At 44.2% G+C, this 22,760-nt stretch overlaps 4 protein-coding genes across 4 annotated transcripts; 3 read left to right on the forward strand and 1 right to left on the reverse strand.

Annotated features, from left to right (window-relative positions):
- Nucleotides 1–9,560: 9,560 nt before the first annotated feature.
- LOC102712429 (uncharacterized protein At5g02240-like) lies at nucleotides 9,561–12,417 on the reverse strand. The gene is made up of 7 exons (XM_006650748.3): nucleotides 12,248–12,417; nucleotides 11,597–11,868; nucleotides 11,471–11,507; nucleotides 11,128–11,225; nucleotides 10,628–10,689; nucleotides 10,286–10,409; nucleotides 9,561–9,929 (listed from the first exon to the last, which is right to left on the reverse strand). Exons 1-7 carry the CDS (start codon nucleotides 12,306–12,308, stop codon nucleotides 9,810–9,812), a joined length of 774 nt encoding a protein of 257 aa, XP_006650811.1. The 5' UTR covers nucleotides 12,309–12,417; the 3' UTR covers nucleotides 9,561–9,809.
- Nucleotides 12,418–12,426: 9 nt separating this feature from the next.
- LOC102712708 (ribosomal RNA large subunit methyltransferase E) lies at nucleotides 12,427–14,698 on the forward strand. The gene is made up of 6 exons (XM_006650749.3): nucleotides 12,427–12,637; nucleotides 12,749–12,835; nucleotides 12,913–12,975; nucleotides 13,066–13,167; nucleotides 13,964–14,222; nucleotides 14,324–14,698. Exons 1-6 carry the CDS (start codon nucleotides 12,557–12,559, stop codon nucleotides 14,431–14,433), a joined length of 702 nt encoding a protein of 233 aa, XP_006650812.1. The 5' UTR covers nucleotides 12,427–12,556; the 3' UTR covers nucleotides 14,434–14,698.
- Nucleotides 14,699–16,140: 1,442 nt separating this feature from the next.
- LOC102712976 (cyclin-dependent protein kinase inhibitor SMR4) lies at nucleotides 16,141–16,832 on the forward strand. Its single transcript, XM_006650750.3, has one exon. The coding sequence runs from the start codon at nucleotides 16,287–16,289 to the stop codon at nucleotides 16,548–16,550; it is 264 nt and encodes an 87-aa protein (XP_006650813.1). The 5' UTR covers nucleotides 16,141–16,286; the 3' UTR covers nucleotides 16,551–16,832.
- Nucleotides 16,833–19,229: 2,397 nt separating this feature from the next.
- LOC102714280 lies at nucleotides 19,230–22,696 on the forward strand. The gene is made up of 4 exons (XM_006651904.3): nucleotides 19,230–21,462; nucleotides 21,686–21,890; nucleotides 21,985–22,181; nucleotides 22,268–22,696. The coding sequence occupies exons 1-4, from the start codon at nucleotides 19,560–19,562 to the stop codon at nucleotides 22,324–22,326; spliced, it is 2,364 nt and encodes a 787-aa protein (XP_006651967.1). The 5' UTR covers nucleotides 19,230–19,559; the 3' UTR covers nucleotides 22,327–22,696.
- The last annotated feature ends 64 nt before the right edge of the window (nucleotides 22,697–22,760 follow it).

Raw genomic sequence — 22,760 nt, forward strand, 5'->3', positions numbered from 1 at the left:
TGCTTTGCCCGCGGCTTCCCCATCGATCTACCTCCTCCTGCTGCTGCTGCTGCCTGCTGGGGTAGTACTGTAGGCTAGACGACGCGATACGGTGGTGGTGCTGTTTAAAGTTTCGATGCCAACGCCATGTTTGAACAAAAGGCGCCGGAAAATATGGAAGGAACCAAAGGCTGGAGCCCCATCTGCCGCCGCGGCCTCGCGAAACTTCCTTGACCACTCGACTGCATGTATATATGCATTGTGTGCCATATATGCATACAGAACTACTAGAACCAATGATCAGCAATGATCTTACTACACTGTGTAAGTAGCATGCTTTTGTTGAACATAGCTGTGCCAAACTATGGCGACCAGCCGACCATCATCCTGTCACTCTTCAAAGACGCATGCATGCAAGCTTTACAAGACCACGGTAAGGGGCGAGCTTTACAGGACCATGGATAAGGCCATACTAAACCACAAGGGCACTCTTCTGCACAACTACATAGTGACTTTCATAAAAATCAAAGCATAAATGGTACGACATTAGTGGCAGAGGTACTGACATAAGATCAAAACTTAGGAGTATCAAATAGCATATTTGTAAATAAAAAATAATTTATGAATACGACTTTTATATACGCGTTCTTAGTGATCTATTGCTAATAGACAAGACTGAAAAATAAAGTTGGATGAAAAAAATTCTAAAATACACTCGAAATTGAAGGCTGAAAATTAAATTTTAACTTATAAGTATAAACAAAAGAAAAAAAAAGGCAAGAAATCAAAATCCAAGTAACTTAAAGACCCAAACTCCAAACAGTAGGAAAATCACTAATTGCGGCATCTTGGAACAGAAGAAAATTTGTCCCTACGCTAGATGGGCATTGCGCGCCGCCGCGCTGTTTATACAGCTGCCTTCGAAATCCACCTCATTTCAAGCATTTCGTACGGCACTGCAAACTGCAACATGCCGCGAATTGTTTTCGTCTGTTCTAATAGAGCAGAGGACGTACGTACGTACGTACATCCTGCTCAGCACATACCACCTACCGAAATGTACTGTATATGTACACATGCACTGTTGCACAAGGATACGCATCAACTGTGATTAGAAGTGTGGTTGAATTGCAGCACATGCGTGCCCTTAATTTGTAGGAGTAGATGTTACTCTATGCATGCATGGCTTCCATGGAAACATGTGAGTTGGCACCACTCTCTCTAGCTCGACGTGCCGTCTAGAGTGGGCCAGGTTGGCAAAATAGGGCCGGCAAATGAACTAATTTGATCATGCACAACAGCCATCAACAGTTGCACTTTGTAGACGTGGGCTGTGGCTCACCCATAGGTGTCATAGATGCAGAAGCAGAACCCTGGATGGAGTATCGACTATCGAGAGTAAATTGCACGTAGCACATAATGAACCGACGAGCTTACCGTTGTTTGTTTTAAAAAAACATTAGATGTAGTCATAAAAAATGTTATTTTTTCAGTATTTTTCTTAGAAATCCATGGCAAAAAAATCATAGATTACCCAAAAAAAAGTAGCATCCCTACTTTAATTTCGTCGATAGCTGACAATGTTCACCTTCCTTCCCTCAGTCAAAAAAAAAAAGCCAATTCTTTGGTTTTTGTGCCTAGCGTTTGACCATCCGTCTTATTTGAAAAATTTTCAGAAAATTAGAAAAAATTAGTCACACGTAAAGTACTATTCATGATTTATCATCTAATAAAAACAAAAATATCAATCGCAAAAAAATTTAAATAAGACGAAGGGTCAAAGATTATAGGTAAAAAGTGAAAAATTGGTTTATTTTGGAACGGAGGGAGTAACCATTACTAAGGCCTTGTTTAGTTCTCAAAACTTTTTTTCAAAAACATCACATCGAATTTTTAGACATCTAAATAAAGCATTAAACATAAATGAATCAAAAACTAATTGCAAGTTATGGAAGAAATCTTGAGATGAATCTTTTGAGCCTAATTAGTCCATGATTAGTCATTAGTGCTACAGTAACCAACATGTGCTAATGACGGATTAATTAGGTTTAAAAGATTGTCTCGTGGTTTCTAGACTAGCCGTGAAATTTGTTTTTTCATCCGTGTCCAAAAACCGTTACGACATCCGATCAAACATTTGACGTGACACTTCTCCTAAAAATTTTCTCAATCTAAACACCACCTGCTCCATTTCCATTGGTCCATCACCCACACCGCGCTCAGTATTTCACTATTTCTGCATTTCTGAGAGCGTCATTACGAAGGAGCCCTGGCCAACCCGCGGCCTACCAAAACGTCGGAGAGCGCAGGATGCGTGCAAACTGCAAAGGCACAGACGGCGCCCTCGGATTCCTCCGCGTGCTCTGTCCGTACACGCTCCCCTACCACAACCACAGTTCGGACCCCATGCATGCGCCTCGGGCCTCGAAACCGCACCAGAATTGATCGCCCGCACACATGGCGCGCCGGCGCCGCGGCGCCCGGTCCCGCCGTAACGAACACCAACGCCACAACAACCCATCGATCGATCGATCGGACCTCATCTCTGTTCGCACGCTTCCATCCGCGCGCACTTCAAAGCGGTGCGCCCGCCCGCTCCGGCAGCGGCAGCTCCGTCCCCTTCCTTCTCCCATGCCTATTTACTGCGTATGCGTGACGCATGCCTGCGTGCATGAATGGGATCCTCCCACGCACGTACGCATGGGTCACACACCAAAACGGGTTACGCCTCCTCCTCCGCGAACAGCGCGAGTGCGTGACGCGCCCGCTTGTTCTTAACTCACGGCCGCGGCGTGCGTACGTCGACACAAGTCGGCGCACGTACGTAACGAAGAACCCCCCACCTCTCGAGTCCCTTTGGAACGTGACCGAGAGCAAAGAACGTGAGACGTACGTACGCCCGCCGCTCGTACCGTGCGTCCGTTCGTCAGTCGCAGTCGCTCGCGCGATGCGTGCGCGCACCCAACGACACGCGATGCCGGCTTACCTCCCTCCCGGCGGGGCGCGACGGGCGCCGCACGGATGCAGCTGGGTTGGTTTGGTGCGTGCGTGAATGCGATGGCGACGGGGGGCACGTAGTACGCAGCTAGCGTACGCCCGCCGCGCTGTCTCGGCGGGGAGAGAGGCCACACGGCCACGTACGCGCCGCATGTGCGAGTGGTGTGTACGACGACCATCTCTAACGGTTTCCTTGGTCGCATCCGCCTCCGAGTTTAAGCCATGTCCAGCTACTACCGCTTACGCCCTGTTTAGTTCCTAAAAATTATCGTATTCACCTGTCACGTCAAAACTCTAGACATATTTATAGAGCATTGAATATACTTAAAAAAATAATTAATAATACAGTTTGGAAAAAATTTACGATACGAACCTTTTAAGCATAATTAGTTAATGATTAGTCATATCTGCTACAATAACTCACATGTTCCAATGACATATTAATTAGACTTAAAAATTTGTTTCATGGTTTTCTGACACCTTATATAATTAGTTTTTTAGTTAGTTATCAAAATAATTTTTTAATATCCGATCAAACATTCCATGTGACATCAAATAAAAAAGTCACGAACTAAACAAACCCTTACTGTTACTAGCCTACTACTGTATGAGTAGTGTCTACAGTCTACTTCCACTTCCAGTACTACTGATGAACATCGGTTGCTTTGCCTCTACGCTCTCCATATATCGATGGTAATGTTCAGCCGGATGCAAGTGCGTTTTACCGGCAAGAAAACAAGTCAACTCTCTCGATCAGGTCTCAGCTCGTAGTAGTGGTACGTACTAGAGTGGTACGGCGATTTACTTTACTCGGCTCAATCATTGGTGACGCTGTTGGTCAGCTCTAGCTAGGTTACCAAACGCCAGGGTGGTTAGTTGCAGCCTCGTGAAAGGGTTAGGGTAGGCCATATCTTCCAGGACTCCTATGGGCACAGCCAGCAGCTCCTCCTCCTGGTAGATCAGCTAGCCATGTGACGGCAATCTCCTCATGTTGGTCCAGTAACACAGAACTTTCACTTTTTCATGTATCTCCGTCTTCGCCGCGGCTAATGGACCAAATTGCATGTAGGATTTTAAGTACCTGCTTTTTGGAATTTTCTTGCATAGGCAAAGTAGGAACGAGTTGACCAACGGTTCTACTAGTGTTGTAAAACTTGTGGCTACACAGAGGCGTTGTTTAGTTTGCAAAATTTTTTTCAAAAACATCACATCAAAACTTTAAACATACATTTCAAGTATTAAACGTAGTCTAATTATAAAATAAATTTTAGATCGCGTCTGAAAACCGCGAGACGAATCTTTTGAGTCTAATTAATCCGTCATTAGCACATATTGATTAATGTACCACTTATGGCTAATCACGTTCTAATTAGGCTCAAAAGATTCGTCTCACTGTTTCCTTCGTAACTGTGTAATTAGTTTTAATATTTATATATATTTAATATTTCATTTAGATGTCTAAAAATTCGATGTGATGTTTTTAAAAAAAGTTTTTGGAAACTTAACACAATAAAAGTAAGAGGAGAGCAAATGGGTGTGAACAAACGCAAACGCCGTGGTGCTCCGTCGGAACCATCAACTTTTCGGCTATCTGTTGGACAGATCAAGGTGGTGGTTGGCCTCTAGGTAACCGAGCAAAGATGCATATGGACATATTTGTCTGTCCGACGACAACTATAGCTGCAAGAATTGCGGCCTAACCCATCAATCTCAATCTCATCTCTTTCTAGTCTCATCAGACCACCTCGCTGACTCAAACAAGAAGAATACTCTAGTCGTTCATGCTAAATACTTCATCTATCCTAAAATAAGATCATCTTTATCATATCTAGTATGTTCTAAAAATATTTTCGTTTTTAAATAACCATTGCATTAGAATGTATAAAAGTAAAGAACAATTACATTAGAGTTTGTAAAAGTAAAAGTAAGAGTATATTCTAGGTTTTTTTATAGAGCAAGTTCAATAGTATAGCCAACCGTTGGCTATAAATTATCTATATCCAACTTTATCCAACTTAATAGTTAATTCATACAATAGTGATATACTACACCATTAATATCTGGCCTCAACTGTCATACACACATGTATCTTGGAATCCGTATTACAGCTGGCTACAAATCTGTAGCCCGCTGTTCTTCATTCTCTTCTCTTATCATCTTAAAATAAGCTTATAGCTAACGTATAGTTTGCTATTGTACGTACCTGCTGGTATGTGTAGAATGGGTAAAAATAATACGGATTATTATCCTAGGACAAAGGTAGTAAAAATAATACGGATTATTATCTAGGACAAAGGTAGTAGTAGTGGACTATTAGTAGACCAGTAGAGGAGGAAGATACGAAGCCAAGCAGAAGCGCGAGTGAAATTCCAAACAAAAGGAAGAAGCGAAGAACGTACGTGCTACTTTCGCCTCTCTGTCGCCTCGGAACCTGATTCACGTATGCACTCCGTACGTACCATCAGGAGTAGTTGTAGACAGAAGCAGATCGACCATGCCGTCGCTTTTCCGATCCACGATGAGAACAAAGGGAAACCGATAGGAAATATTCCCGCCGGAAGATCAAGGCAAGTGTGTGAAAAAGGAGACAGACGCACCTATAGGGTCTCTTTAGATACATTTGAAATAGCAAATGATAAATGATAAAAGTTTTGACATTGTATTTTTGTAAGTTGGTGTTTAGAGACATGTAAAAGTTGTCATTTTTTTGACAAAAGTGAGAGGTGATCCGCATCCCTATGTGCTTTTTGACGAAATTTGCTACTCTAGACTGTCAAATGCCAAATGAAAAATTACCATTTTCTTACCCTATTGTTTAGATACATTTGCCAAAAAGTGCTCCAAAATAACAAAACTTTTACCATTTCGAAGGATCTAAACAGGGCCATAGCTTTTACGCGACTTTTTGTGGTACAACACTATGTGTATCGAAGCTGTAATGCATTAGTGTTCAGTAGTAGTCGCATTCATGCTCATGCATTTTCTACTATTGCAGCGTTTAATTTGTTTGTGAAACTGACAAAGTGCGATGGCACCGACGCATCCGTGCTTCCTCACACGTTTTCACACTGTCGATCGATCGATGATCGATCACTGATCTTCGTCAAACTTTCTTCACTGAGAATGGATGCAGTCAATGGTGATCATCTATTCGGAATAATTCAGTGATGTTTCCACATGGTATTAACATAGGCTGCATGCCGTGCACAGGAAAGAGTTTTTTTAGGCAAAAACATGAAAGAGTATTTTATTGCGTTGCTTGAATCACGCTGGAATTTCCGGTGGAAGTAGAAAATATGTTAGCATATCTGGAGCTGACGGATAAGGAGTTGATGGACGTCAATAAGCAGAGGTCGGGTCCACTGGCGAATTTGGTATGGAGGCAGCGGGGCTCGAGACCCCGCTACCCCGTTAAAGTTATTAGAGTCCATACAAAGACTTCTTTAAAATTTATGGCAAAAATTAATAGAAAAAATGATTAAAACTCTATCTAACTTGTTAAGACCCTTGGCCAGATCCGTCACTGATCGGGTCTGCAAGGGTAGTGTCACACAGTGTCATAGTGTCATGTGGTCGAGCTAGCATTGACGAACACGTTGCAGTTTCGTTGAAATTTTGAGATCTTACTAGCTAGAGCCAAGACTTGAGAGGCCAGGGCCATGGCCATGTGCTCGAACTGCTTTGGTTGCGCATCATCGAGCCCTCATGATTCAATGATGGTATCTATCTCCCGCAGGGGTGATGCAGAGGCTGCAGCATGCAGCTGGCGTCTTAATTTTGTGTCCATTTAAGATCGTGTTAGGTCACGGTTCCTTGATGGCTAAAAATTAGCACCGCCGGACGCTGCGTGCCTGGACAGATTGGTAAAGGGTTTGACCTGTTTGCTTGTCTGCAATTTAAAGCGCGCCTGCGGTAGTAGGATTGGGGGTAGTAGGTGTTTTGCTCTGGGCCTGTGTGTGCTTCTTCTGACTGATGATTATTCTTGTACATGGACGCAGAGCAGAGCACATGCAGGGAGCTGGCTCGAGGGTCTTGGGTTGAGAACACTCTGCAGTACTGACTCCGTTTCAATGATAACTCTATTTTTCGATTTCTATATCATAATTAACGATTATTTGTTTTATTTTAAAAAAATCGTATATAAACTTAAAAAATTAGTCATATTAAGTATTATTTATATTTTATCATCTAGTAACAATAAAAATATTAATTATAATTTTTTTAAATAAGACGAATAGTCTAAATATTGTATCTAAAAACTAAAAAATAAAGTTATTATGGGACGGAGGTATCAGCAGTGCAGTTAAGGGGAAATGATAGCACCGTTACATGCAACATCTCGAGTAAGATCACGTCATCTCTATTTGGTTGCGCTTATGGTTATAATCTGAAATTAAGATTTTGATATTTAAATTTAGGATTGATATAGGGATTTTTCTGATAATAGTTTATTTTTTGTCTTTACTTTTAGATAACTAAAGCATGTATATATAATTTGTATTTATAATTATCTTTTATTAATAAATATATCGTTTGACTTTTTCTGGAATAACCAAGCGACGAGCCTTAGAGCGATCATATATTCAGGTGATGTACGCTACTGTGTACAAATAAACAGAAGGGATGCGATTTTAGCTGTAACTACATGAGGTTCAATATTAGAATATTCTCTTTTTAATTTATACCGCTGCATATATCGTGTGACTGTGCGTGTGTCCAAATTGTCCCTTGTTGCCTTGATGTTTGGTCCAGCAAACAGCAAAGCTGCATCTATCACTGGTTCTATCTGGCGTGTTGCAAGTTGGCGTACGTGGAATGGAACGAACCTGCCGCCTGCAGCTAGCTAACAGCGGCTTAATTAACTTCCTCTAACCCGCGCGGGCGGCCAATTAGGAGAGCAGGGGCCAGCCCAACGGGGGAAATTTAAATTTTTATTATTCTTATAAGTGGTTAAAACAGATTTAACAGTTGTCTATGACATATGAACTCTTATAAATTCATGATATATAGGTTAAGTGATAAATCTGTAAGCGGCCAAAAGTTAAATGCCCTAAGGAACGGAAGCACTTGGCGCGATGCACTTGGGTAATACTACCATCTCATTTCAGGGAAAGCCATCTCATCTCATGGGGAGTAGGAATTGACCAGCGATCGAGCTGGGCGGCGATATGATCATCATATCAGGCCAGATCGCCGCCGTGACCGAAGCAAGATACCGAGTGGTAGTACTCCACTACCGCGCTAGTTGCATTGACCCGATGAGCATGCAGCACGCAGCTCAAGCTCTGGGCACCCGATCGATCGTTCTGACGACTGACGAGTGACGACTGGTGTGAGTGGGTTGCTACCGCTGCCGATTCGAACGACCGAAAAGCGGTCGGGCAAGGGACAAACGGTAAGGCCTGAAAGGTCGTCGGCGGCGGCCCGGAAACCGCAGACGTCACGTGCACATGACGACGTACCGGAGACTAAAGAGGAGTGCTAGGCTCCGGGGTTGTTTAGGTAGGGCTAAATTTTTTAGTCTTATGTCACATTGGATGTTTGGATACTAATTTGAAGTATTAAACATAGATTAATAGAAAAACTAATTTATAAATGAGAGCTAATCCGCAAGACGAATTTTTTAAGTCTAATTAATCCATAATTAGATAATGTTTATTATAGCATCACATAAGCTAATTATAGATTAATTAGGCTTAATAGATTCGTCTCACAAATTAGTTCAAGATTATAAATGAATTTTATTAATAGTCTATATTTACTATTTATAATAAATGTTTAAACATTCGATTGGTCCCAAACACCCTCTATATTGTACATGTCTGACGGCTGTCAGGGCTCAGGAGACGTGGAGGACGCCGTATCCGACCAACATCCGTAATGCCACAGGCATGCAATGGTTGGAAGCGCCTTGAACCGAAGTGTTGCGTTGGGTGACTGTTGGCTTGTGCGGGCCTTGGGATGTGGTCCGTGTGTCGGCTAGGAGCGGTAATGGCCAAAGCTAGTTGCTTTCATAGCTCTATTTAATACTTAAAAGTATTGGACTCCTATCGTTTCGTTTTAGAGAATAAGTGAAAATACGTATTTTAAACGAAAAATAATTTATAGGTAAAACTTTTATATACGTGTCCATAACGGCTCAAAAACGAAATGCGTAAAAAAAACCACAAAATCAAGTCTAAAATTAAGTTCTAAAATATAATTTTATGTTTATAAGTAGTTACAATTGCGAAACGATGGAGCCTTGGGCATTGGTATGAGAGGCTTGATTTGCATTGGCATTAGAGGTGGGGAGATGCTTTGTACCTGGTTTTATGTTTATGAGATGAAAATAAAATTTGACCCATAGTTGAGGGAATGTAAATTAGACCTGTTCCTTCCTTTTAATGTATCGGCCCATACGAGTGAACGAGCTGGACTGAATCCATACTTCGCTTGGTCTGGCCGAGAACACAAGAAGCCGGGCCAGAATGTTTCTTCTTCTGGACAATGTTTGCAATGGAAACAGAACAAGAGCATCTCTGTCGAATACATAGTACTTGACTTCTCCATATCATAAGTTCAGAGCAGGCCACCAGGGATAATTATTTTTAAAGATAGCCATGTCCTTGAATCATATCAATAGATGTCTGAACAATTCACTGATTTCATTAGCAGTCTTCATGAAACGATTATGAATTACAGTAAAACTATAGCTTCACAATCACAACTCACTAACTACGAAGATATACATCCAAATATCGAACACATATCCATAATCCATACGTGAAGGACTGATACATCATTAAAAACCTAGACATGGTCCGCATGGGTTTTGCTCCTCAATAGATAGCTCAAAACCGGGCTGTAACCTGGGAGAACAACGATTTGAAGTCTTTTGCCGGAGTACCTGTGCCTTCAGGTTTTGCAGCCAGATCAAACGCCTTGAACTTTGCCTCTTCATACTGCAGAGCCTATTATAGGGGAAAAGTATGTAACTCGAATGATTGGTTCATCAAGTCCATATTTTTCATGGTGTTTGTGACAGAAGTATGGCAATGCTTCATCACCAGAAAACTTAGCTAAAGGAAATTATCACGGTATCTATACTACTCTAAAAGAAGCTAATGGTGGTGGCAGTGAATCTACCATCCACCAACTACCAACTACTTATTTATGTATATATATTTCAAAATAGTACTGTATGTTGGTTCTATGTTTCATTTCCAAAATATAAGTTCCGAACAATACTAACATACATATAATTCATATTTCTTCGTAGCAAAGCACGGGTATTTAGCTAGTTGGCCATAAAAGGTCATACTCATACCTGAACACAAACTTCAGCTACATCAGCTCTCGGAATTGACTTTGTGTCTGTCTGGAGAAGTTCATCGTCCTTCCCAACAATCAACTCCCTCAGTCCCCCATCTTTGTCTTGCAGACCACCAGGCCTAAATTGAAGCGATGGAAGATACAAACACCAAATTATATTTTCATGAGCGCTTAGTATCATTGAGAGAATCAAGTGGTACACTAAAAAGTGGACCTATTGTGGTAGCAGTCAAATATTTGCCAAATTTAAAAACCATATCAAAACTATGCCAATCCAAACAATTAATAGCAGAGACTATCATATATTGTTCTTGTTCTATGCAGATGCAGATGGTACCTTATTATTGTATAAGGGACTCCACTGTCTGCCAAATACTGTTCCGACTTGCGCTTCCAAACCTAAAGCAAATAAGGTGATATGAGGGAATTGTGACATGCAGTTATTAGCATTGGCTATCACTGGGTAAAACCTTGCAATGATTCTTAAGTTTCTAGCCACTATCACTTCATAATCCACAATTAGAGTCTTCTGTGACATGTATAATTTGGATTACATGGTGACCTTGTTGACAAGAGAAACAAAATATTTTATTCAAAACAACAAAATAACATAGAACAACGAGCTTCCGAGACACATTCCAGATCATGAGGGGAGGATGCAATACTTTCAAATATTGATACCAGAAGGAACATGTGGCCTCATGTTTTAAGTTTCTCCTGGGCAACCATTTGATTGACACCTCATTTGCTATTGATTTATCATTTTCATGGAAAACTAGAACAGAAAGTTTGCTGTACGGCTAAACAGAAAGGAATTAGCAAACTCCATCAGCTTACCAGTATATTGCCATTGCCTAGGTTGTTCAGTGGATGGTTAGGATTCGTTCCTCCCATGGATCCCACTAGCACAATATGTTTCACCCCAGAAGCTTTGGCTGTTAAAACAAGCAACCCACTTAACAAACATTTACAGACTGATGCATGCAGGGGCGGAATCAAGTGTAGGGCAGCTAGGGCTTAAGCCCTATGCTTAGCTCTATAATCTCACTTATATATTGTCAATTTACCATATAAATTATAAAAACAATAAAGCACAGGTTAATTTAGCCCTACACGTGATTAGTTTCTGGTTCCACCCCTGGATGCATGAACTATGAAGAAGAATAAGCACCGAACTTACCAGCATCGATCTGATTCTTTTGGCCAATCCAATCCACCTGCCACACCACACCACAGCAAATATTACCAAGCTAAACAGTGTACAAACACATTTTACATATTAACTAAAGGGGCTCGATCAAACAACCTGCTCAGGATACATTCCATCTTCATAATAGAACTCAGGCCTCCCACCTTTGCTGGGGTCAAAACCAGGTTTCATCTTCGGCACAGCACTCGTGAGGATTATGAGCACATCGACGCCTTGAAAAGCAGGCACAAGATGAGTTGGATCCCTTATATCGGCAATGTAAACATCAACGCCTCCTCCAACCTTTTGTTTGCTTTCCTCTGTCCTCACTAGACCTCTCGCGACAAACTGCTCGGACCTCTCTTGGAGCTTATTGTAGACAATGTTTCCTAACAATTTACAAGGAGTAACGGTAAATGCAGACCACATGGTAGTGAAAAAAAAACTCGCATATAGTTGAACCAAAATCTTATGCACTCATGCTGGTATAATTTATTTACTTTTTGAGAACAAATTGGTAGAATTTACAAAATCTCTTATCCTATGAAACACTGTAATACTTTTCATAAAACCCAACTTAAAAGTGAACCCCGTTCCAATAAAAATCTCCAGAGTGCTCTACTGGATCCCAAATTCCCCAATCATACAGCAAGCATATGCTGTAGATAGCATAAACCTTGCGCAACAGTCGAATTCCGCGGACTGCAGCTCGCCTTACGGGGATTCGTTACGCTATCTATCGAAGGAGTGACGGCGAGGGGTACCCACCTGTGCGGCCGCCGGCGCCGGTGACGAGGACGGTGGGGCGGGGCGCGCTCGAGCCCGCCATGGCCGACGCCCTACCGGGACACGGAGATCGGAGACGAAGGCGACGACGATTTGGGAAGCGTCGAGAAGGTCGCGGGGGCGCGCGGTGGGTGAGGTGACCACGTCACACTCGCTCATCTCGTCCGGCCCAATAACAAATGGTGGGCTGGGTCCGTACCGCTCCCGCGAAGACGGCCTAAAACCCTAGCAATCCCCTCCGCCGTTCGCCTCGCCACCGTCGCCGCCGGCCGGAGACGCCGGAGACGAAGCATGAGCGGCGCGGCCGGCACCGCCGACTTCTTCTACCGCGAGGCGCAGCGCCTCAGCTACGTCGCGCGCTCCGCGTTCAAGGTTTGTGTTGGTGCCTTGCTCTTTCTCCCCCCCACGCTCGTACGGATTACCAGCTTTGTTCACGTCTCACGCGAGCCGCATGCTGTGCCTGGCTGCCTGCTGCCGTCGCAGCTGATCCAGATACAGAAGCAGCACAAGCTCATCGCCCCTGGCGCCGCCGTCCTCGACCTCGGCTGCGCCCCCGGCGCGTGGCTCCAGGTAACGGTGGCCCGGCGCTCCCGGTATGTTCTTCTCGCCTCCCGTTTGTGACAGGCTAAGCTTGGTGGTGCGTGTAGGTGGCGTGCCAGAACCTGGGTCCGCTCGAGAAGGGCGGCGTGATCGTCGGCGTCGATGTCAAGGTCAGTGGCGATCGAGTTGCCGTTCGTCAGTGAGGCCGATTTACCGACGAACTGGTTTGTCTGACTCGGTGCTCGGTTGTTGCAGAGCAGAAGGTGAAGGTCCCCTCTGCGCACTGTGACTCGAGGGTCAGGACCGTTTGTGCCGACGTGATGGCTCTGATGAAGCAGCAAGCTCGGGCAATGTCGCCACAGGTTCGGTAGCTTGCTATTTGTAATGATAGGATGTAGCTTTGAGCCTTTTAATGCTGATTTCTGTGGCATAGTCCGGGCAAACTGCTAGATAAAGGAATGATACGAACTTACGAAGTCATGCTCGGATTATACAAACTAGTTTGGTTGGTTCTAATTTGTGAAATCTAAATATTACCAAAAATGAACTCCATTTGTGTTGCATTGAGCGTGTGATCCATGGAAAGTCTCATTCAAACCAAGTGTGTGCTTTTCTTTTTGAAACAAAAGGTTTACACCAAGTGTTATTGGTGACTGGTGGTACTTGCGATAAGTTAACTATTAGTTTCTACAAATGACAAATGTTAGTAATGTTTACCAAAAGTTGCATGCTTCTTTCTTCAATTCTTGGGAAGAGGTAGGCCCCAGAAGTTCCCAAGAAATACCTCTCTTTTGAAGATAAAAGGTATTCAAAGCTCTGTTTTTCGAGTAGGGACAATTGAAGCTGATAGAATGAATATGCTAGTCACCAGCTAAATATGACGCCACCAGAGGTAAACAGTTTTTCCAGGCAAGGTTGTCAAATGGGAACATTATCATAAGGTTGTAGTTTGAGGCAAACTGAGTTTTTTAATAGCCAATCTGATAAACTACCAATACAGGGTCTCATCCATCCAAAGTTCCAACATAGCAAACTTGCCTCGTCTGAATTACCTTTTTGTTAGGTTAGAACGACTGAAACAAGGATTCTGAATTGTATTGTTCTGTGATATTCAATATTCATCAGTGCAATTGGTTATTTGGTTCCCCTCTTTTACAGGAACGAGGATTCTCTGTAGTATTGTCGGACATGTGCCCAGTAGTTTCAGGAATTACAACCAAAGATGCAGCTATATCTTGCGAGCTGGGAATGCGTGCTCTTTCATTGGCAGTTGGGAAGATGAAAGCAAAAGATTCAGACTGTAACACAATTTTAGAGAAATTTCAGAGCTCCACTGAGCCTGATCCTGATGAGGATGGCATTCTTCGTCGTGGAGGCAGCCTTGTAATTAAGTTCCTTGAAAATGAGGATATACCAGGTTATGACCAGCAGTTCATCTTCTGTATAGTAGTTTTGTTTTTGCATCTGACATCACACCAAATATAACTCATTGAACTGTTAATTGTTGAATCATTGTAGGTTTTGGCAAATTTTGCAAAGAGAAGTTCAAGAAAGTGTCCTGGTTGAGACCCAAGGCAACAAGATCTAGTTCGAGGGAGATTTATTTGATTTGTGAAGGTCTACGGTAGAAGAGAAAGAGTAGCATGAAGAGGCAAAATTTTCCTTGTGCACCCCTTTCTAAAGGGCATTGACTTGCGTTGAATTTGAAGGATAGTATGGCCACATGTTGGATTAAGCTGTTAGCTGTGTAATCCTTCAAGAAATGACGTCATTCGTGCATGAATCAAATATTCTTTTTGTTCATGAACCACCATTCCTGCAGCTACGCAGCGGTCGTAGTTTGGATGCTCTTCTTGTTACTGGTGATTTTTAAAAAAGTTCAATTCTTTTTCATACCCAGTTCTATTCCTAACAGCGAAATGTATGATGTATCTCATGGCCCATCCATCCTTGGGCCACCTCGTTTCCAACCTGGGCCGTGGCCTGTTGGCCTCGTCCAATATAGCTCGGTGACCCTGCGCTGAGCGGTTCGCCCGGTGCAGTGCCACGGCCACGCTGGCATCCACTTTCCATGGCCCCCGACGGGCGGGCTCCACGTGTCACGCCACCGGCCACAGCTTGTTATGCCGGCGACGGCGAGAGAGAAGATGGAGCCCATTTACCGAAGAGATATGCTCCAGTCCTTCGACCATGGCTGACCATTTTCTAGCCTATCCATGTTTGAGGCTGAGTTTGAACTACTGACCTAAGCTGGATCCACTGCAACAACCATATTGGATAAACATTGGGTGTGCAAAGCTGTGTCCGGCCAATCAGTAGGACGTTTTAGCCTTCTAGGGGCCATGCAGTTGTACTTGCAGGTCCCAGATCTACAGTGTTCTCCACCAAACCAACATCTCTTTTGTTTTACTTTAATACCTAGACAACTCTTTTCAAGCAACAGAAAGTTCCTAATACTAGTAGTGTTCCCTGCACAACTTTGGTATAAAAAGGCAAAAATCATTCTTTGAATTACTGTTAGCATGGTAGTACATCAGTAACTAATCCATTATATCCGTGGCAATTATTGTAGTGGTGTAAGTGGGTTAACCACAAGTTCATTCATAAATCATACAGGTTAGTTACTTATACCAGTTATACCCTTATCATTATATAAATATTCATAAATATTTCAAGTTTTGCCTATAATTCATATGTCCTTATAAATTTATAAACATATACATTTATATTGATATATAGATGAATCCATAAAATCCAGAAAATCTTATAATTTGAATCGGAGGAAGTATTATTTAGCAGTTTAAAATTTATGCAAGTAGCCGTAATCTTTGTCTAACTGGAGATTTCTATTTTTGTGTAAGCATTGCATGAGAGTTCACTAAAATAGAAAACAATTTCATTAGAAATTTTAAAGGTAGAAAAGAAGCCTGAGGTTTTTTAGAGAAAATATTTTAGTCTTTATAAATTCGTGTTAAAAATAAAAGCTTTTTGAACATAGGGGGTAGCTACATAGAACGCGCCCGGGAGGGCTCCAAGCGCAGTGACCTGAAAGCTCATGCTCACCCCTGGCATAGAGAATCCGCGGCGGAGCTCTAGATGATTCCGCCACTTTCGACCGACGCGGTTCCCGCGCATTCGCGAGTCGGTGCCACGTAACTCTCCCACCACCTTCCCCACCAGGTCGCCCGCGCCTCTCCCCCCCCACAGACAGGTGGGTCCCACGGGGCGCCTCGTCCGCGTCCCGTACCCGGCACCGCAACGCCGCTGGACTCCACTCCTCGTCGCTTGTTTGTTGTTGCATCACCACCACCCACCGCAGCAGCAGCAGCAGCAGCAGCAGCGCTTCTATAGTTCTACTATATATTTAGCCCTTACTCTCTGCTTGCTTCACGTTGTTGCTTTGCTTGCTCTGTTCTTGCGTAGCTCACCATTCAAATCTTGCTTGCTTAGCCTTTTGAGTTTTGCGTTGGGAGTGTTATCAATGGAGGTGGAGATGAGGCACGACGAGGTGGAGGTGGCGACGGAGGAGGAGGAGCTGCAGGGGTGGGAGACGCCGAGGAGGGAGGAGTGCCGCATCCCGGTGGTGCCGCCGTGCCCGGGGCCGCCGAGGAAGAGGCCGGTGGCGCTGCCGGAGCTGGGGAAGGAGCGGCGGGAGCCGCCCAAGGGCGGGTACTTCCAGCCGCCGGACCTCGAGTCGCTGTTCAAGCTCGCGCCGCCGCGCAGGCAGGCCTCCAGCTGCGCCTAGCTTAGGGCCCGGTTGCTGGTATAGTGTAGGGATTGCTTCTGCAGTTGCATCTTGTTTGGTCGTTTTTTGTGGAGCAAGATGGATGTTGCATTTGCCTGTTCTGCTTTTGTGATGGAAATAGCTGCACCTACCAACCTGCAGCTTGTGTGATACTGCTAATTACTAGGCGAAAACAAAATCTATGTATCTATGTACATGCTATCGCAAGTTCAAAATGAAAAAAAAATGTTCTGAAAATGGGACCTGTATCTTTTGTGCTCTGAGCCTGTGATGGGTGTACATGTACGTGAAATTGAACTGCAAAGTGCAGCGTCTTCGTTTCCTCGGTTTGCTTTTCCGCTGTTTTCGTGGCGAAATCACATCATCAAAAGCGTTAAAACGGCGAGCTGCTTTCGCACAGGTTTCACGAACGTCCCAGGTTTTTGCCACCGCGCGTGTCCTTGCGGAAAGCCGCGAGCAGTCGATTGATCAGCCCATACAATGTGCCGCTTGCACACGGGAGTCGGTCTAATCAGCGATCCGCCGCGCGCGAGCTCGGCGCCGCGCACGGATTCTGGCCTTGGAGCGCCCCACGGAGTATATATCATTTATACGTCTAAACTTTATATCTCTCTACACAAAAACCTTGTACATATAACATTATAACTTTATGCATTCAATCTCGCATATATATATATATATATATTTATAAATATAAACTCGCTATATATTTTTTATATAACTTCATAGATTCAAATATTATATATTAAATTTATACCTATAAACTTAATTTATATAAATCTTTATACATATAATTATAGATATAAAATTTATACAAGCAAAATAAAAAAACCCAGTACAAAAGAAAACGATAGAACATCTCCTCTTATTCACACGAGGAAAAGACCAAGACTTCTCCTTGTGTTTAGGCGAATAGCCCATGGACTTTGGACCTAAATATACTGGATCAATGGGACGGACCTATCAAATATAATCGCCCTAGGTGGGCCCAAAGGCGAGGTAGATCTGGAGCCGAAACGGAAGGCTGCCCCTGCCCAAAGGACACTCCACCGCCGTGTTTCCTGTCTCTCTAGATGACGCAACAACAGACGAAAGGAAGATACCTCCCTCTCTGATAAAAGGGGAGGGAGGAGAAGAAAATTGTGTATTTTTTACTTCTAACTTGTGGTTTCGTTTGAATACCACATATAGGAAGGCTTCAGTAAATACCACCGTTAACATGGCGTAAAACAGATGGGATACAATTTCTAATATTGGTTAATGTTTTGGTAGCTTATCAATATTTTAGGACCAAACTACCCCTGTGTCCATTTCCCTTCCTCTCTTAAGCTGCTCTCTCTATAAAAAAAAACCAACCCTTCAAATTGTATTGTCCAGAGAGGGAGGGAATCGATCGACGCTGAGCTGGAAAGGTCGCGCGGAGGGAATTGATTGAGGGAAAGCTAGGGAGAACAATGCTCCACGGCCTGCTGATGACGAGGGCTACATTCTAGGAGAGCACGGCTACAAGCTTGGGGTGCACGTAGGACAACGGGCAGCATGCAGCAGGGGTGTGCGTGGCGGTCGATGGGGGATGAGAGGGCGACAGGGAGGCGATGAAGTGTTGACGGCTTGCAGGATGAACCCTAGCTTCTTCTCCAGAGAGGCAAGCAAGAAAGGATGACACCGAGAGGCTTCAGATAGAAAGAGAAATGGATACAGGGATAGTTTGGTCCAAAAAAACTAACAAGATACCAAAACATTATCCAAAATCTGAAAAACGGTATTCAAGTTGCTTATAGCTTGTTAAGCGTGATATTTTATTAAAGCTCGTTATGTCAATATTATTTTAGAGAAACCACAAGTTAGGAGTGTCAGATATACCACTTTCTCGAGGGGGAGGGGGAGAAGGGAGACGAGGAGGAGGTTTGTGTTGTTTCGTCTTGTGCAACAACGCCTGAGGCAACCGTCACATCCATTCAACTAGCCGTGACCCAACGCCGAAGTGAGCAGAGGGGAGAAGATGGTCGAGGATGGAGGAGGGCCTGACTGGAGTGGTCGGCTCAAGCGGAGCCTCTGCAATGGCAACGACACCACCCAACCGCGCTCCCTAGTAGGTTGTTAGTATGCTCTCACTCGCTTGAGATCTCCGATCCCCTTCTTTAGTGCGTTTGTTTTGGGATAAGTTATCTGGCGAAAAAATATAGTAATAGATTAATACATGATTAATTAATTATCAGTTATAAAAATAAGAAAATAGATTGATATAATATTTTAAACTAACTTTTTATAAAAAAATTTCTATTTGGTTACGTTGCATTAAGGTGCCGAACTTTACTAAAAACCCTCGCCAGACCGGCTGGGCCGGGATCCATTTAACGGGCCACCGGACCGACCGACCGGACCGGCTCCGCTCCCCACTCACAGGCTCACCGGTCACCACTCTCTCTCTCTCACACACACGTCAGTACGTCACCTTCTGGTTTTTTTCTCCTCCTCCGCTTCGCCTCCGGCTCCGGCTCCGGTCCCGTCCGATTTGGGGGCGGCCGCTTCGCCTCCACAAAAAAAAAGCCGGGTGAGTCTCGCCTCATCTCCTCGTCTCGTTCTCCTCTCCTCACTGGTTCGCCCTGGTTTGGCTGGCTCGTTGGTTTGGTTTATTTCTGCGTCGGCTAATCGGGGATTACTAGGGATTTGGTTTGATGCGAGATGTGTCGCGTCCCTCATCGGACGCAGAGGAGGCGCAGGCGCTTCTTGCGGTCTGGGGCGCTATTGCTCGAGAGGAAAATCACCTAAACTCTTTTTGTTCTGATTTGATTACGTGGTTCTGTCGCTGAAAATGGTTCGAGGTTTTGATTCGGAGCGAACTGTGCTGCTCAAATGGATGTTTGTTGGTGTGAATCCGAGCGAATTTGTCGTTCGTTGGTTGCTCTGTGTTCTTGAGAAGTTTCGTTTTTCGGTAATGGCGAGAAATGTTAGTAATGGCTATTGCGGGTGCAGGAGGTGGCGTTGGTGTTGGTGTGTGTGGCGAAGATGGCATCGGAGGCGGAGGGGGAGGTGGCGGCGGGGCCGGAGGTGGTGCTGCCGATCGGAGCGCAGAAGCACGACCCGGCGTGGAAGCACTGCCAGATGGTGCGGTCGGCCGGCCGCGTGAAGCTCAAGTGCGTCTACTGCCACAAGCACTTCCTCGGCGGCGGCATCCACCGCTTCAAGGAGCACCTCGCGCGCCGCCCCGGGAACGCGTCCTGCTGCCCCAAGGTGCCTCCGGAGGTGCAGGAGACCATGCACCACAGCCTCGACGTCGTCGCCGCCAAGAAGAAGCGCAAGCAGTCCCTGGCCGAGGGCATCAGGCGAATGACCCACTCGGCGCCGCCCGCCGCCGCTCCTCCGGTCGACGCCACCGGCGCTGCCGAGATGGAGAGCCCCATCCGCATGATCCCGCTCAATGAGGTGCTCGACCTGGGCTCTGTTCCTCTCGAGGAGACGCCACCGGAGGCCAGGGAGATGAAGGGGAGCACTAGCAAGAAGAGAAAGAAATTGGCAGCGAGGCACGCCTCCGCAGCGCCCCCCGCTCATCAGAATCCTGCCCCTCAGACCCAGCCTTTTCATCAGATGGTCATGGCGTTCGACGCAGCTGCATCGCAACTGAGGCATTTTGACCAGTCTGCCTCGAACAAGGAGCAGGTTTATATGGCAATTGGGAGGTTCTTGTATGACGCTGGTGTGTCACTGGAGGCTGTGAATTCCGTCTACTTTCAGCCGATGCTTGAAGCTGTTGCCTCGGCAGGAGGGAGGCCTGAAGCATTCTCGTATCACGACTTCCGTGGTTCCATATTGAAGAAGTCGCTCGATGAAGTGACGGCTCAGGTGGAGTTCTACAAGGGATCATGGACCCGGACAGGCTGCACATTATTGGCCGATGAGTGGACTACTGACAGAGGGAGAACATTGATAAACTTTTCTGTGTATTGCCCAGAAGGTACTATGTTTCTGAAGTCGGTCGACGCAACCGACATGGTTGTGTCGTCGGATCCGCTGTATGAGCTGCTGAAGAATGTTGTCGAAGAAGTTGGTGAGAAAAATGTTGTCCAAGTCATCACAAACAATTCCGAGATTCATGCAGTGGCAGGAAAGAGGCTAGGTGAAACTTTTCCTACATTGTTCTGGTCTCCATGCTCTTTCCAGTGCATCGATGGGATGCTTGAAGATTTCAGTAAGGTGGGGGCAATCAATGAGATCATATGCAATGCGAAGGCCATCACGGGATTTATCTACAACAGCGCATTTGCATTGAACTTGATGAAAAGGCATCTACATGGGAAAGATCTGCTAGTTCGTGCAGAAACCCGTGCTGCTATGAACTTTGTCACACTGAAGAATATGTACAATCTGAAGGAGTCCTTGGAAGCCATGATCAGCTCAGATGAGTGGATTCACTACTTGCTACCAAAGAAACCTGGTGGGGTTGAAGTGACCAATCTTATTGGCAATTTGCAGTTTTGGTCTTCGTGCGCTGCAGTGGTTCGCATCACCGAACCACTTGTGCATCTTCTTAAGTTAGTCAGTAGCAACAAGAGGCCACCTATGGGGTATGTTTACGCTGGATTATATCAAGCCAAAGCAGCAATCAAGAAAGAGCTGGTGAGGAAGAACGACTACATGGCTTACTGGGATATTATTGATTGGAGATGGGACAAGCATGCACCACGACCACTTGATTTAGCTGGTTTTTTCCTGAACCCATTATTTTTTGATGGAGTTCGAGGTGACATATCAAATGAGATATTCTCAGGAATGCTAGACTGCATAGAAAGGCTGGTTTCTGATGTGAAAATCCAAGACAAAATCCAAAAGGAGCTCAATGTATACCGGAGTGAGGCAGCAGGGGATTTCCGTAGGCAAATGGCTATCCGAGCCCGGCGTACTTTACCTCCTGGTTAGTAATTCACAATATTTGTTATGAATTAGCTTACTCAATCGACAAATTATGTTATCCAAGAAACATGTGATGCATTTTCAGGACCAGTCTTTCACAAAACTAGAGCTGTGTTACTATTTCTTTTGATAGACACAAGTGATTTCCCCCCTGATGAAGGTTATTGTTAGACATATATAAATATGGAAATTGTTTGGTGAGCCTTATAGATTTTATTTTGCAGCTGAATGGTGGTATACGTATGGAGGAGCTTGCCCAAATTTGACACGTTTAGCGGTTCGAATTCTCAGTCAAACCTGCAGTGCTAAAGGACGTGACCGGCAACACATCTCTTTTGAACAAATTCATGACCAAAGAATGAATTTTTTTGAACGCCAACGAATGCACCATCTCACATTTGTTCAATACAATCTACGACTGCAGCACAGGTAACAAATCCTTATGTTACATATAAATGGTACTTTTTTTATTGGCTAGTAAGTAATTAATTGCAAGGAGCAATTTGATTAATATCTGACGTAGGCAACAACACAAGGCAAAAGCATTTGATCCTGTCTCAGTCGACAACATTGACATAGTCGAGGACTGGGTTTTGGATAGATCTACATTGATGTCTGGCCAGGCAGAACAGTCAAACTGGACAGAAATTAACCAACCAGTCAACAATATCACATCAATGGGGCCGAGTGATGATGATGAATTTGAGTCTTTCATTGAGGGTAAGTCATTATGTATTACCTCGCTTCCAGTTTATCGGTAGTTGATGTTGAAATTTGATATTTAGAAGGTCTGAACTTAATTGCAGGAGTTGATAATGAAATGATCCAAGCTGCTTCTCGGGGAACTCAGGAGGAAGATGATTAACTCCGAGGAAATCCTGTGCTAACAGGTGGAGTCATTACAACTGGGTAGTAGGGATTGCTAGTTTTAACTCGGATAACATGTAAACTAACCGGCCTTCACGGCAAAAAAGAACATGTAAACTAATGTGTCATGGACAAAATCTGGCATTGCTTGTCACCATTTTGCAAGTAGTTATTTTTTTTTCTCTGCAACCAATCTATGTCATGTTTAGAACACGAGAAAGCCTGTTCAGTTCTCGTAGGAGTCAGAAAAATTCTTAAAATTTAGAAGTTAGAGAACCATGCCCTGATCTGTCTCCTACTGTCACCAATGTTTTTTTTTTTTTATACCTTGCTAATTTGTCATGATGATCTTCTGTTGTAAAAGCAGAGCTTTAGGACAAAATCTATGTATCTGCATACATGCTATAGCAAATTAAAAAATGAAAAAAAAAT

Source organism: Oryza brachyantha, chromosome 3 (genome assembly GCF_000231095.2).
Source record: "Oryza brachyantha chromosome 3, ObraRS2, whole genome shotgun sequence".
Taxonomy (NCBI): Eukaryota; Viridiplantae; Streptophyta; class Magnoliopsida; order Poales; family Poaceae; genus Oryza; species Oryza brachyantha.